General features: G+C 53.9%; 1 protein-coding gene across 1 annotated transcript; it reads right to left on the bottom strand.

Moving 5' to 3' along the window:
* Positions 1–2,040: 2,040 nt before the first annotated feature.
* POLL (polymerase (DNA directed), lambda) lies at positions 2,041–12,232 on the bottom strand. Its single transcript, XM_010154084.1, has 8 exons — positions 12,118–12,232; positions 11,547–11,844; positions 10,716–10,881; positions 6,901–7,224; positions 5,975–6,148; positions 4,897–5,025; positions 2,837–3,005; positions 2,041–2,475 (listed from the first exon to the last, which is right to left on the bottom strand). Exons 1-8 carry the CDS (start codon positions 12,230–12,232, stop codon positions 2,111–2,113), a joined length of 1,740 nt encoding a protein of 579 aa, XP_010152386.1. The 3' UTR covers positions 2,041–2,110.
* Positions 12,233–13,531: the final 1,299 nt, after the last annotated feature.

Below are 13,531 nucleotides of genomic sequence, written 5' to 3'. Positions count from 1 at the left end.
GGCCCTCTGCCCCCTCCAAAGCTCCCAGGCAGGGATGTGTGGGGAAGGGGACAGACATCAGGCCCAGACTTTCCCCCCACCAGCAGCCTCCACATGACATGTGGCACTAGGGCCACCCTCACTGCCATTCCCAAGTGGCACAAGCAGCAGGGCCAGGGCTTTGGCGCGCTGCTGAAGTACCCGTTTGGCACCAGGGTGTGAATTGTGCCCCTGGAGAGGGGGGTGACAAAGAGGAAGAGCTGGGGGCCAGCAGTGCCACATCACCCCACTTTCAGTGATGTCCCCAGCATGTGCCCCTGGAAAAGTAAGCAGCCCCAGCACTCCAGAACAGCTCCCCCTACTCTACTCCCTGCCCCAGCCCAGGCAGAAATAGGCCTGTGCCTAGGGCTGTCAGCCATAAGGCTCTAGAGAAAATCCTCCAGGAGCCTCCCAGCAGCACAGGAGGGACAGGAACCCCACCTCCCTGTGGGACAGGGGACAAGGCCAGATGTGGCCATGCCCAGCCAAGCCTGGAGTCCCCAGCCTTGGGGTCAGCCCTCCTCTCTGGGGTGGTCCTTGGGCTGCACAACCCTCCTGGGGAGTGTGTGTGGTCCCCCTGGATTTCCCAGGCCTTGGTTTGGGGCTGACCCCTGCCTCTGCCCCCAGAGAACCCAGCCCAGCCCTCACTGCCTCTGCCCACCCACCCTACCAGCCCCTGTCCCCCTCCAGCTTTTCCATCTCCCTTTTGGGCCAATCCTTGCTGCTCATCCCCACAGGCCCCCTTGGCTTCCAGGCTGTTCAGATTCCCCCTTGGACAACCAAAGCATTCCCATGCTCAGGAGACTGAGCTGTGTTCCAGGGGCAGGGAACAGAGCAGCAGCCAATTCCCATATACCCTACTCTGACGAAATACGGAAGAGCTGACAGCAATGCCTCCCTGATTCCATACCTAAGAGCCCAGCCCAAGGCTCAGAGCTTGGGAATCGCTCCTTTCTCCAGGCGCAGCCAGCTCCAGCTCAGCCACACGGCCAGGTCCTGCTCTGCCATGGGACGATGGTGGCCAGCAACTCACCTCCCTGAGCTAGAAGTGGAGCTCCAACAGCGGGAAGGTCTCTCCTGCCTTCTCCCTGCCTAAAAACAGGGAGACAGGGAGCACAGGAGGGGCTCCTGGTCAGCCAGAGGGAAGAGTCCCAACAGGGCAGACAGCAAAAAGAAAGATGTCAAGGAAAAAAGATGTAAGGGCTTTATTATACTTTGAATTCCAAAGCACCAAGACATGCCAGAAGACATTCCTTTCCATCGGGAGCTCAGCAGAAAGGCTGGGCTGACAGATGGCACTGCTGGGGTCAGGTTTAGTGCGCTTGTGCCCGCCCTGGCAGCTTGTCCCTGCGGTGGCACGGACATGGCAGAGTGCAGGGGAGGGTGGCCAGGTCCCCGACAAGACAAGGGGGTGGGAGGCCAGACCCAGGGCCCACCCAGAGGGAGCCCTGGGGTCCCAGCACAAACTCCCACCCTGGCCTTCCTGGCAGCCAAGGTCACAGAGCGGCGGCTGTGCCGGGAGGAACAGCTGCACTACCCGTAACCGAGAGGGAGCACTGCAAGTCCCTGGGAAATTCATCTCCTGAACGTAAAATAGCTGAGATTTCCTGAGAAATGAAATTCCCTCCCAGGGGATTGGTGGGACAGCCACAGGTACAGGCATACCCAAACACACACACATGCGCTTTCTCTGATCAAACCATGACTCCACGGCTTCCACGCACACACAACGGCAAAGCTCTGCTTCACCCAAGTCAGAACTAACCTACCTCCTCCCGTTCCTCTGCCTCTGCGCCCCCAGCGCGCCAGGCACAGCGGGTCGGCTTGCGTTCAGTGCCATTACGTCCAAACCCTGCCGGTGCACAGCTCCCCCGAGCCGGCAGGTCTGCGCCTCTCCTGCTCCGAGAGGAGGGAGCTTCCCCAGGGCCAGGGCAGCGAGCCCCTTCAGTAGCCAGGGGCTCATGAGGCAGCACTTCCAGCGTGGTTCCAGCCCACATTTTCTGGGATGCGTTCCCCAGGTGCAGTCAACACAGAGCCAGCGTGGGGGAAACCCTCCGAACAGCAGCCCAGGGTGCGGGGTGACAACCGGGTGTCACCAGTCCCGTTCCGAGGGCTCCCGGTAAGGCAGCCCCAGCTGAACGAAGACATCCCTCTCGGTGGGAGTGGGCAGGGTATGGCCAGACGCCACCTTGATGCCCCCGGGGCCTCGCACCACAGCCGAGCTGAGGGCGTGCTCCGAGAGGCTCATGCCCTTGGTCTTGGCCAGGGCCCGCATGGAGCGGTTGAAGGGGGCCGAGCCGGTGAAGTAGAGCAGAGCGCAGGCAAACTCACTGTAAGGCACCACGATGATGTCAAGCCGGCGGTGACGCTGGGCTGGCCCGGGGAGGCGGCACACCCCCAGGTACTTCTTCTGATCGCCGTTGTCCTCCTGGCTCACCAGGTCATCCGTAAGGAAGCCTGGGGAGAGAGAACAGGCAGAGAGGAGCTGAATGGTAGACTGACACCCTCACCCCAAACTCCCCACTGTCCAGACAGCAGCTGAGGTGTCTCATAATGTGCCGTGGGGCTCCAAGGGTGACCCAGCCTCAGCCCCAACAGCCTCACGCAGAGGGGAGAAGCCACGCTGAGCTGCAGCAACCCCCCGGCGGCCGGCCCTGCCACTGCAGCAGGGCCAGCTCTCTAAGGACTTACACGATGGCCTCTCCTTGCGAAAAGCAACCACCTGCCCTTCAAGAAATGCCACTCACCTCACTGCCTCCCCAGCCTGGCCACGCTAAGAAGAGCTTGGAGCGCCACGCGCCAGCCCCAGCCCTCTTACCGCTCCTGCGGAGGCTGTCAAGCAGCTTGCTGAACACCCCACGGTGAGACTGCCCGTCCGGGTGGGTGACCAGCACATCCACGTCTCCACACGTCGGCTTCCCCCGGCGGTAGGAGCCACATGCCACACACACGAGCCCAGGCTTCAGGGCCAGGGCAGCTTGTCTGACCTCCAAGGAGAGAAAGAAGAGTGAGGAGTCAGAGACCAGTCTCTCCATGCCCTTTCCATCAAGGCAGCAAGGGATCTTGTGCCTGCCCTGTGGCCTGTCCTGCATCTCCAGGCTCTCCATAGGGAGCAAACGCTTGGCAGGCAGGGCTAATGCCCCACCAAGGAGGCTGGCCTGCTGTCGGGAGCCACATGAGCCAGGGCAACACAGTGCAATGACCTACCACGGCGCTACCATCAGCTCTTGGGTGCAATGCTGAGGAGGCAAAGTACAGCACAACCTTCCAGAGCCTTGGGTTTCTGAGGCAGCAGGAGGGAAGAGGTTTTTCAGCTGCCCTGTGGGCCAGGAGGGCAAAGCTCACCAGCTCTGCCCACAGAGAGAACCAGTTCAACACGAGGTGGTCACTGGTCCTGTTTCGGAGGCAGAGATGGGTCCTGGAGAGTCTCCTCAGCAGGACCCAAGGCAGCAGAAGATCTGCAAGTGTCCCTGGGAGCCCACTCCTGCCAGGAGCTCTGCCTTTGCAGGAGAGCTGGGCTTCGTGATCCGGAAAAACCACAGATGTCCCAGCATTTTAGGCCGAACGGATGCCAACATGCTGCTGCCAGCTATCAGGCACATATAAACAGAACTTCCCCTAATGCAGCCACCTCCAGGCTGGACCCCAGCTCCTGTTTTGTGCCGACAGCACTCATTCTGATGGCTTCATTCATTAAATGTTTAAGAAAGGCTCCCAGGTTCTCAGACAGTATTCCTGGTCTGATTGTGCCAATCACCCTGCTGGCAGCAAATAATTAGGGGCTCAGCAATTCCCAGTGACGAGGCCATCACAGAGGCTGGGGTTCAGGATGGCAGTGTCTGTGCCCACAACCCCTTGTCACTCTTGGGGATCATCCTTCATTAGCAAGAGATAAACCCATTAACCTTTGCCCCAGAGGTGCTCCAAGAAGCCACAAGCCTTTCTCATGCGGAGCAAGCCCTCCTCTGGTGTCCTTGTCCTCCATTCTGGCTTTAAATGAAGATTTTTAGAAAACTCCCAGCCCCACCCAAGAGCCTAAAGGCTCCTCAGATCTTACTGTGACAGGCAGCACAGACAGTGACTAATCCCTCATTCTCTCTCCTGGGCCTGGATCAGAGGTGTGTGTATGGAGGGGAACGCAGTAATCCCATCAGGATAACAAAAGACCCACCCCCAAGAGCCAGCTCCTCGACCCAGCCTGCCTGGGAAAGGGATGGCTCACCACCAAAATGGCTAATCCAGCACAGGGGACTGACACCCCAGCAGGAGCCTGGCAGCAGCGTATTCTTCGTGGCCAGGCCCTGTGGCCGAGTGACAGGGTCACGCTGGCTGCTGCTTCCATGGTGATCAGAGAGCACAGGGGTAGCAATGATGGTGTGTGCCCCCCAGCTCTCTGCTCGCATTAGGGTACACTGGTTTAGCACCCCATAATCCTGGAGTGCCATGGCAAGCAGCACCCATCTGCAACCTGAATCCCCTTTGCTTCCAGCAAGGATACCCACACCCTGTCACTGACAACCAGCTTGCTGGGTGCTCGTGGCTTCCTCTGGAGAAGCAGCACCAGGGAGACAGGTCAGGGGCCTCAGCTGAAGGCAGACATCTCAGAAGGTGAGAGGCAGGAAAGAGGAGATGGAAACCTGCTCATCCCACCATGCCACACGCAGCCTTTTACAGAGCAGCGTCTACAGGTGACATCGTGAAGCATCCTCCTCCTTCCCAGGCCCTCACACTGAACCTTCCTACGGGGCACAGTAGGTGCCCATGTCCAAAACGGGTCCCACAGGCACTGACCCTGTTCAGAGAAGAGGCTAAAGAGCTCAGCTACAACAGCAAGGGACATTTCCTCAGCACACACCTCTGAGGGCCCGGGCTACTCACGGTCTCTTCTATTTCCGCAGCTTCCTCCCGAGGCATGCGCTCCAGGAAATCCGCGTAGTGCTTCAGCCCCACAGCTTGCTGGCTGGTGAGAGTCGCCTTGCTGTGGATATCATCCAGTGTCCGGAAACCCTGGTGCAGACCACATGACGATATTCTATCATCGATCAAGACTTTGCTGATCAAATGCTTTCAAGCAAAACTTGGGGAGATTGTATTTAACCCGTCTCAAGGCCAGGCCGGTCACGGCTTCTGAGATCACATGTAGAGATCACTTAGGGCCCGGTTCCTAAAAGAAGGGATTTAGGCAATCCCACTACCCACACACCCCTCTAATCTCCACCCCACAATGACTGAATCTTAACTAAACCTGACAGAAGGCATCTGTTCTTAAGGTGCTGTGATCCTGCTTGAAGAAAACAAGCAAGGCAGGTGAATGAACAACACCCACAACATCCCGGTGAGGGAAAGCCTACAGCATGAACATAGCCGTGTTTTTATGATGGCAGAGAATCCAGTCACAAACCAAACACTACAGGAAACGAGGCTTTGCTAGCTCTGTGCTCAGGAAACACACTGCTTTTAAAGGAACCCACCTAGCAGGCTGGGTTGCTCCTGTTGGCACAATTACTTCAACCTCATTTTTACAACCTCCAGACAAGGTAGACGGCTGCTCCAAGAGCTGCAGGAGCCAGCTGGGCCAATAGGCCAGCACTGGACGAGGAGGTTCCGTGGCCAAGACATCCTGGTTGAAGTCTGGCTCTGAGCAGAGTCATTGCCATGAGTGTGAGATGACCTCCAAGCAGTGACGCTAACGGAAGAGGCAGTGTGTCCCTCATGTCTCCTGTCACACATCTCAGTCCTCTGTCCCCACACATGCTGAAGTTTCAGCCAGGTGCACTCCGCTCTCCCCAAACATGCCCGCAGAGGGACCCAGCCTCACAGCTCCTCCCATAAAACCAGATTCAAATCTTATCCGTGGACACTGGCAACTGGAAACTATTTGTGAAAGCTGCTCCTACACCCAGCAGCAGTCTTCAAACCATAGTCTGAGAACCTTTTGTGTAAGGCACTGACTTACCTGCTGGTACCACATCTGAGCTGTCTTGACCCCTGCTCCCCAGATGTTGGAAAACAACTCCAGCACAGGCACACTCTCACTGATGTGATCCAGCTTGCGCAGGTGCCCACTCTCCAAGATCTCCAGGATCTTCTCTGCCATCCGCTTCCCAATCCCAGGGATTTTACAGGCTTCCTAGCAAGAAACCAGAGCTGCTACTGGAAAACCACAGACAAGCTGGAGAGCTGCTACCCACTCCAAGCCCAAATTAGCCATTTGATCAGCGGTTGGTAAGTGGCAGGACTAGTTCTGCCTGATGGTCTCCCCTCTAGCCCAGGGTTACAGAGGCTACACCAATTCAATGCACGTGGAAAAGGAGAAGCATGCAGAACAGGACTGAAACACACTGAGTGGCTGGACTGTCACAGTCAGTAAGGCTCAGATCCAGTTAGTTTTACATATTTTCTCGAATAGTGACCAGCTATGGATGTTTAAGAGGAAGGTAAAAATGTCCCTGCATTGTGCCTGGGGAAGGCATTTGTCTCATGAGTGCTCAGGTGTGGCCCTAAAAGGCTCAGACTCCACTTTCCTACTGTTCTGAAAACACTGCAGGTGGCCAATGAATCCCAGCTTGCACTCACTACACAACTTCCATCAAAGTCACCACACAGGAAGGAAATCCCAAGGCCTGAAGATAAGCTATCCATCCCTGGATGTCTTCAAGGCCAGGATGGATGAGGCTTTGAGCAACCTGGTCTAGTGGAAGGTGTCCCTGCCCATGGCAGGGGGGTTGGAACTAGATGATCTTTAAGGTTCCTTCCAACCCAAACCGTTCTGTGATTCTATGATTCTATTCCACATACAGAAAGAGGAAGGGATCTGGCTCATGACAGAGCTAGGATGCTGGCTCGGTCTCCCTGCTCCACCACCCTGGAAAGGTGTTTTACCTGGTAGGAGGTGACCGGTTTGTGGTAGCTCTTGAGCGCATTGATGGCTTTGGTGTAGCCCAGAGTTCTCCACTTGTCCCCCTGGACAGAGTAGGCCTTTGCCAGCACTTCCAGCTTCTCTGTGATGCCTTGGTTGTGGTTCTCCTTCTTGCTGTTGGAGGACTGGGCACAAACCCATTTGCTGGCAGGCTGGGCCACTGTGGAAGAGCTGTCACTGGTTTCCTCTGATGATTTCACAGGGTAGCGGCCAGAAATCAACGCTTCCAGGTCTCCCTGGGTGACACTAGCATCTTCTCCTTCACTGTCTTCATCATCAGAGTCTTTCTTTAGGGAGAGGTAGAAAAGCAGCTATGTGAGAATAAGTACATGCCTCCCTTATGTCCCCTTGGCACAGGCTGTTCCCCAGAGTAGGCCGTCAGAGCACTACGCAACCTCGAAGGCACGAAGCGCTCTAATTGCCACCTCTAGGCGCAGCTGGTAATGTGCACACCATAGCTCTTCATGCCTATAGCAACACACACACACCTCACAAAGCACAGGAGACCAGAGACTGCTGTCCACCTGCGATCCAAGCACACACCACCTCCTACAGCCAAGCCCCTGAGGCCTAACTGAGGTAAGACACTGGTTAAGTGAGAGCTGCTGCCAGCAGCACGGTAAGACAGTGCTGAAATCCCTGGCTGCAGCAGATCCTGACTCCCTACTCCCACTGGGAAGCTTTTCGCTGGTCCGGTGACTGCATAGGCACATCTCTCGCGTTCAGACTCTGCACCTTCCACCCCACGATGCTGATGACAGGAGGTAGGCACTGAACTCTGTTTTTCATGTTACAGACACAAAATCTTAACAGGGTAGTAAAATTACAGCCCCCCCATTTTCCCCATGGCTATCTGCAAGAGAAAAGGGGGAGGAAGGAAGGACACAAAGGACTCCACATTCCTCAGTGACAGAAGAAAGAACCAATGTATACATTTGCTGATACCCTCAGCATTAGGATGCCTCTGTGTAGACTTAAGAAACAATGAGCCTTGGCTTCAGGTAAGGAACAAAAGGGGATAGAAGTGGGAAGCCGCACAGAAGCTTTGTAGACTGCTTTGCTCACTGGGGTACCCTCTCTCTCCTGATGTATAAACACAGGAATCCACAAAGATCCAAGAGCTTCTGTGGTGTGGAAGTAACCCTGAACAGCACAGGGCTGTTTGGGATCAGTCCAACAATTCCATGCAGCACAAAGTCCTGTTAAGACTTTCTGCAGGGCATCAGCCTAAATAAGTCAGAGCCATATCCTTACAACCTCTGGTTCTGCTGGCTAAGGAGGTCTGAAGACACCATTCCTGCAAGACACAGAGCTGAAGTTTTTAGGCAGAAGAGGCAGGATGTTTCCCTTCTGTAATCTTGCTTTCTAACTCTGAAAACTGGGTCAGACTGAGGCTTTGATAGACTAAAGCAGTTTTATTCACCTTGAAACGCAGCTCCCTTAAGACACTGTTGCCTCTAAGGGCAGCAAAGCCTCAGAGTGTTCAGATCGACTAGCAAGCCCCTTAAAATCATAGAATCATAGAATGGTTAGGGTTGGAAGGGACCTTAAAGATCATCTCGTTCCAACCCCCCTGCCATGGGCAGGGACACCTTCCACTAGACCAGGTTGCTCAAAGCCACATCCAGCCTGGCCTTGAAGACATCCAGGGATGGGGCATCCACAACATCTCTGGGCAACCTGTTCCAGTGCCTCACCACCCTCTCTGTGAAGAATTTCTTCCTGACATCTAATCTAAACCTCCCTGATTTCAATTTATGCCCATTACCCCTTGTCCTATCACTACAGGCTCTTGTAAAAACTCTTCTCCCAGTACCCTTGTAGGCCCCCTTCAGATACGGGAAAGCTGCAATGAGGTCTCCTCGGAGCCTCCTCTTCTCCAGGCTGAACAAGCCCAGTTCTCGCAGCCTTTCGTCATAGGAGAGGTTGCGCTCTGAAAAAGCACTGAAGGAGCATGTTACCCAGCCACAAGCCACACAAGTCTGCAGCTGGATCATGCAATTCCCACCCTCTCAGCCAGCAGTGTCACCTAAGTGAAGCAGCACACAAACCCCTCACTCTCTATGCTTCACCAGCAAAGCTGACGGACTCTTTACAACCATACGTGCAAAACCAACTCGTCCCAATAGCTTCCAAGATATTCCAGGATCCTACAGCAGTTGGCTTGCTAGAGCTGGGCGAGAATGGGATGCGCCCGGTTTGCCCGGAGCGCAGCAGAGGAGCCAGGACAGCAGCCAAAGCAATACACCACCTGCGAGGGAGGGAGGCAGCCTGGGGTAACAGCCCAGGGTGCAGCCGGTGAGTAACTGCCACCGCTCGCAAAAGCTGCCTCGTAGAAAACTGCCACATCCAGATGCCAGTGACAACGTGGTTGCTACTGTCTGACTGGTAACAGGGTTTCCTCACGGGAGTTTGCATCCAAACAGAGAACTCCCAGAGCGCCTGTTTGATATGAAACACCATCACACCCCTCATCTCCTTGAGGAAAACCATCCACCCAAGCTAGGGAAGACTCTGTGCTAAACGGAGGCTACTTCTAAGTCAAGATTTCAGCTTTACTGTTGTGGCTGGGCATTAAAAGTGGTTGGCAGAGTGTTTAAAGCATATCCCATGAGTTCTCCCCAAACTCACACAGTCTAAAGCTTGGGACAAGGAATTTTACTGAAGAGTCTACAGATACTGCTTTTGTGCAGAGACTAACAGGAAACATCATTGCCTGAGGGGATTTAAAAGAAAAAAAGGGCAATAAGGCTTCAGACACTAGCAGCTGTCTGACCACCCAAAGTAAACGTGAGCAGAAAGTGGGGCAGATACCACAGGGTCCGTGACAGTACAAAGATCCTTTCTCCCATTGTGAGATTTGTTAATAACGACTGCCACTAAATTAGAGTTACAAGAAAGAGCAAAAATGAGGTAACTGCAAAGGTGATACAGTTAAGCAGCAACCTATAGCGGATAGGATAGCAAGTCTGGGGAGAAAAGATCTCCCCTACACATACTCAAGAGAAAGCCTAAAACAAAGGAGGCCTCAGCAGGCTGCCAGCGAGAGAGTAACTACAGGGCTTCGTGAAATAGAACTTGGGACTGCGTTAGAAACAGACACCAGCCTGCCAAGGCAGCTGCTGCTCCAAGGCAACTTCACTACGGAAGGATTCGAATGATGCCACTGCTCAAAAAGAATTCGGCAATCTTGAGCAAAAGCAGAGAGGAAGGGAAGCAAGCTAACAGCAGGTCAGAGAAGCTGACTCACCGCAGAGGCCACTAACAACCCAACGCAGATCTTTTAAGCACAGCACCACAGTCGTGCGAGTGGCAACCTGATCTGCTGCACATGTGTCTGCACAGGGCGCTTTCCAAGGAGCCCAGAAGGGGTCAGCGTGGCTCAGGGAGGCACATGGGATGAAATATCAGAGAGAGCTTCCTGAAGGGGAGATATTCTCAGCCAGGGAATATTCCTCAAAAGGACACAGGGGTAACATGATCACCAGAGTGAGCCTTGGCCTGATCAGAGCACCAGGACTGCTTCAGCTGCAAATGTTCTGGTGGATACAGGAATTTAAGGGGTGTTGTTTTGTACTTTTAACACCTAAAAGGAACAAAGAGAAGCAGTAACCATGTCCACAGCCTGAGTCTACCAGCACCAGTGCAGTGAAACATCCAAACGTCCTCCTTTTGCTGAGAAAATCTGGCACTGTATCTCTGAAGGGATGCTCTCAGCCAGAAAAAGCAGCATGCAGGATCCATTCCCAAGGAGTAGGGCCTGCGCGGGAAGCCTCACCTCTGCCAGCTGCTGCTGTCCAAGGGTGCCCAGGCCTCGCTGCGAGGAATCGCCCACCTGGGCGACAGCATTTGACTTCACGGCTCCCTCCCCGGCTGGGGGCTGGGTCTCTTCACTGCCGAGGACCTGCTGCTGCTCCTTCTGCTGTTCTCCCTCCTCCAGGTACCTGCCATGGATCAGATGCTTTAGTATAGGAGAAGGAGGAAGCCCCCAGAAGCTTGACTGAGAAACCCTTCTGCATGTTTTGGGGTGGAGCAAGCAACCCATATGAATTGTAGTCTCTCAGATCACAGATTAATTACTCTGCTTTTGGCTCAATTCCCCAGTTTCCATCCATTTTGCTGACCTGCAACTTCCACGCCTATCTATCTCACTCTTAAGACTGTTTCTCCAGCAACTCTGCCAAAACATTTTGATCCCAACCTGTGGCTGTCTGCTGCTCCAATCCTTATTTTCTCTTGTGCCTAGCTGTCAATTCTCTCTCTTTCATCTGCACTAAGTAAGAAACATTATTTAATCCTCAGCATTTTTAAAAGAAATCTCCTTGTTATCACTGATGGATTAGGAAGACGAGCCTTTAGGACCTGTAGCAAGTGACAGGTCCTCTTTGCACTTCTGGCCCTATTCCGTGTTTTGCTATCCCACAGAATGGCAACTGGCCACAAAGTCACTACGTATTTCAGTTGGTATGGGGAAAAGTGACTCTGAGTCATGCCTGCAGGAGCTGCAAGGAGTTGCAGTATGAGATTTTGAGCAGAGGTCAAATTTTAGCGCTGTTCAGTTCAAGCTACAAGCGCTGTAGGGAGGAATGACAGTGTGGCATTCGCATACCTGCGAGGGATAAAGACACCGTAGCCTGTGGTACTCAGCAGCTTCTGGTCTCTAATGCAAGCACTTAGCCAGGATGCCTTCACTAGCTGCAGCCCTGAAGGTAGCTTGGTTAATTTAAGGAGCCGAAAGGCCCGATCACAGTCCATGTCTTCAGCCACAATGACGTGCGTCACCTCCGAGGAGAGCTGGTTGTGTACAACACCCCCATTCTGGACAATCTGCTTGTGGAAGATCTCCACCCTGGCTTGGCCGATGCCAGCTTGCAACACGTAGGTGGTGACCGGTTTCAGCCACTCTGCTGAGGAAAACACAGAGGCAGGAGCTCAGTGGTAGGAGAAACAGTGTCCCAAACCAACTGGCCTACATATCTCACGTAGGACTTGATGGCACTGACAGTGGCAACAGTCTCCAGGGGGCAGCAGCTGGAAAAAACAAAGCAACCTGGCCACGGCAGCTACAGAATACACACTTGGGTGCCAGACTTTCCAGCCTCTGGGGGAATGAATGGCACCTCCAGTTAACAGGTGGGCTGAGAGTATTATATTCCACGTCATGGGCATGTGGGACTTACCCTCAGGTATTTCTGTTCCTTCCTCTTTCGGGATCTTTGGAGGGACGCGTTTCTCTGAGTCATCCCTCACCTTCTTCCTCTTGGGAAAGGCTTTGACAATCCCTCGTGGCTCCATAGGCCTGGTGGAAAGTTTAGCTGCAACTGCTGAATACCAGTAAGAAAGAGGGAGGTTGCTTAGAACAGCGTTACACAACTTAAGTTTTGCTCGCTTACTTTGTTGCTTTGGGTATGTTTGTTATGGCCTTCCAAAAAAGTTTGCCCTGAGGGAGACACCTGGAAACAAGAATTTCAGCGCACAAGGTCAGAAAATTAAAGTTAGAAACCACAAAAAAGTCACTTCAGAAGCCCCTGCTTGAGTGTCTTAGAAACCACAAAACCTGAGTTCTTAAAGTATTCAGCTGCTTTAACATTTTGGAGCTGCTTCCTGCCCAGCCAACAGAAACAACTCTCTTAAACACAATCCCACAAAGCGGGAGAGGAAACGCTTCTCCTGCCAAGGCTGAAATCCAGTCACCCACGAGAAGAGATAAAACAGCTGATCCACACCGAGTGTCCCATAGAGCCACAGGAGGAAAAGCCCCAGCCCAGCTTCAGCTGGAATCAGTAAAGATTAACCAGCCCAGTCCAACACGGTTACTTTACCATCCAAACCTTGCAGAGGTAAATGCTGGAGCTTTAACCACCAGCCCAGGCCACCAAGAAGCTTGTTTTTCCCGTAGGCCAAACAAAACCCCGAATTGCCGTATATCCCAACAGCCCCTTCCACCCGGCTGCAGCGCGAAGCCAACGCCAACTTGAAAGTTTCCTCTTTTCTGAGACACTTCATGCTTCGCTTAGAGGTTCCTTACACACAAGCCAGCAAAAACCTGTCACATTAAGCTTGGAAAATGGAAACCACCCGGCTGTGTTTTCTCCCTGTGGTCACCTTCTCATCCAAGTGCTAAATATAATCCTCTGGAAGACCAACCCCGGGCTGGACTCACGTCCTTGCTTCTACAAGGAAGAGCTCAGCCTCAGGGGAGAAGACACCCTGCTGCATTTCTAACACTCAGCATCAAAGGAACGTTTCTGTTTTCAGGACATTTTGACCCCTCACCCCAGCCCCTCTGAAATTGTCTATTGCGCGTAGAAAAAAAACCCACACCACAACCCTCTCAGCTTCCAGGTACCCAAGCCCTCTCCAGAACTCGGAGGACTGTTTTTCTAGGCAGAACTTCAGCTGACCTGACCAAACCAAGCACGCCCGGCACCCAGCTTGACCCAGCACCCTCAGGCCAAGAAGGCTTCACCGCCACCACCAACCCCCCCGGCTCGCCCCATGACAAGCGGCTCCCAGACCTGGGGCGCAGGAAACAACTCCCCCGAAACCTCGCGGCTGGGCCCGAGCTCGGGGAGCCCGGGGGAGGAAGGCGGC

Source organism: Eurypyga helias, unplaced genomic scaffold (assembly GCF_000690775.1).
Source record: "Eurypyga helias isolate BGI_N326 unplaced genomic scaffold, ASM69077v1 scaffold25506, whole genome shotgun sequence".
Lineage (NCBI taxonomy): Eukaryota > Metazoa > Chordata > Aves > Eurypygiformes > Eurypygidae > Eurypyga > Eurypyga helias.
This window is presented reverse-complemented; position numbering and strand designations above follow the sequence as displayed.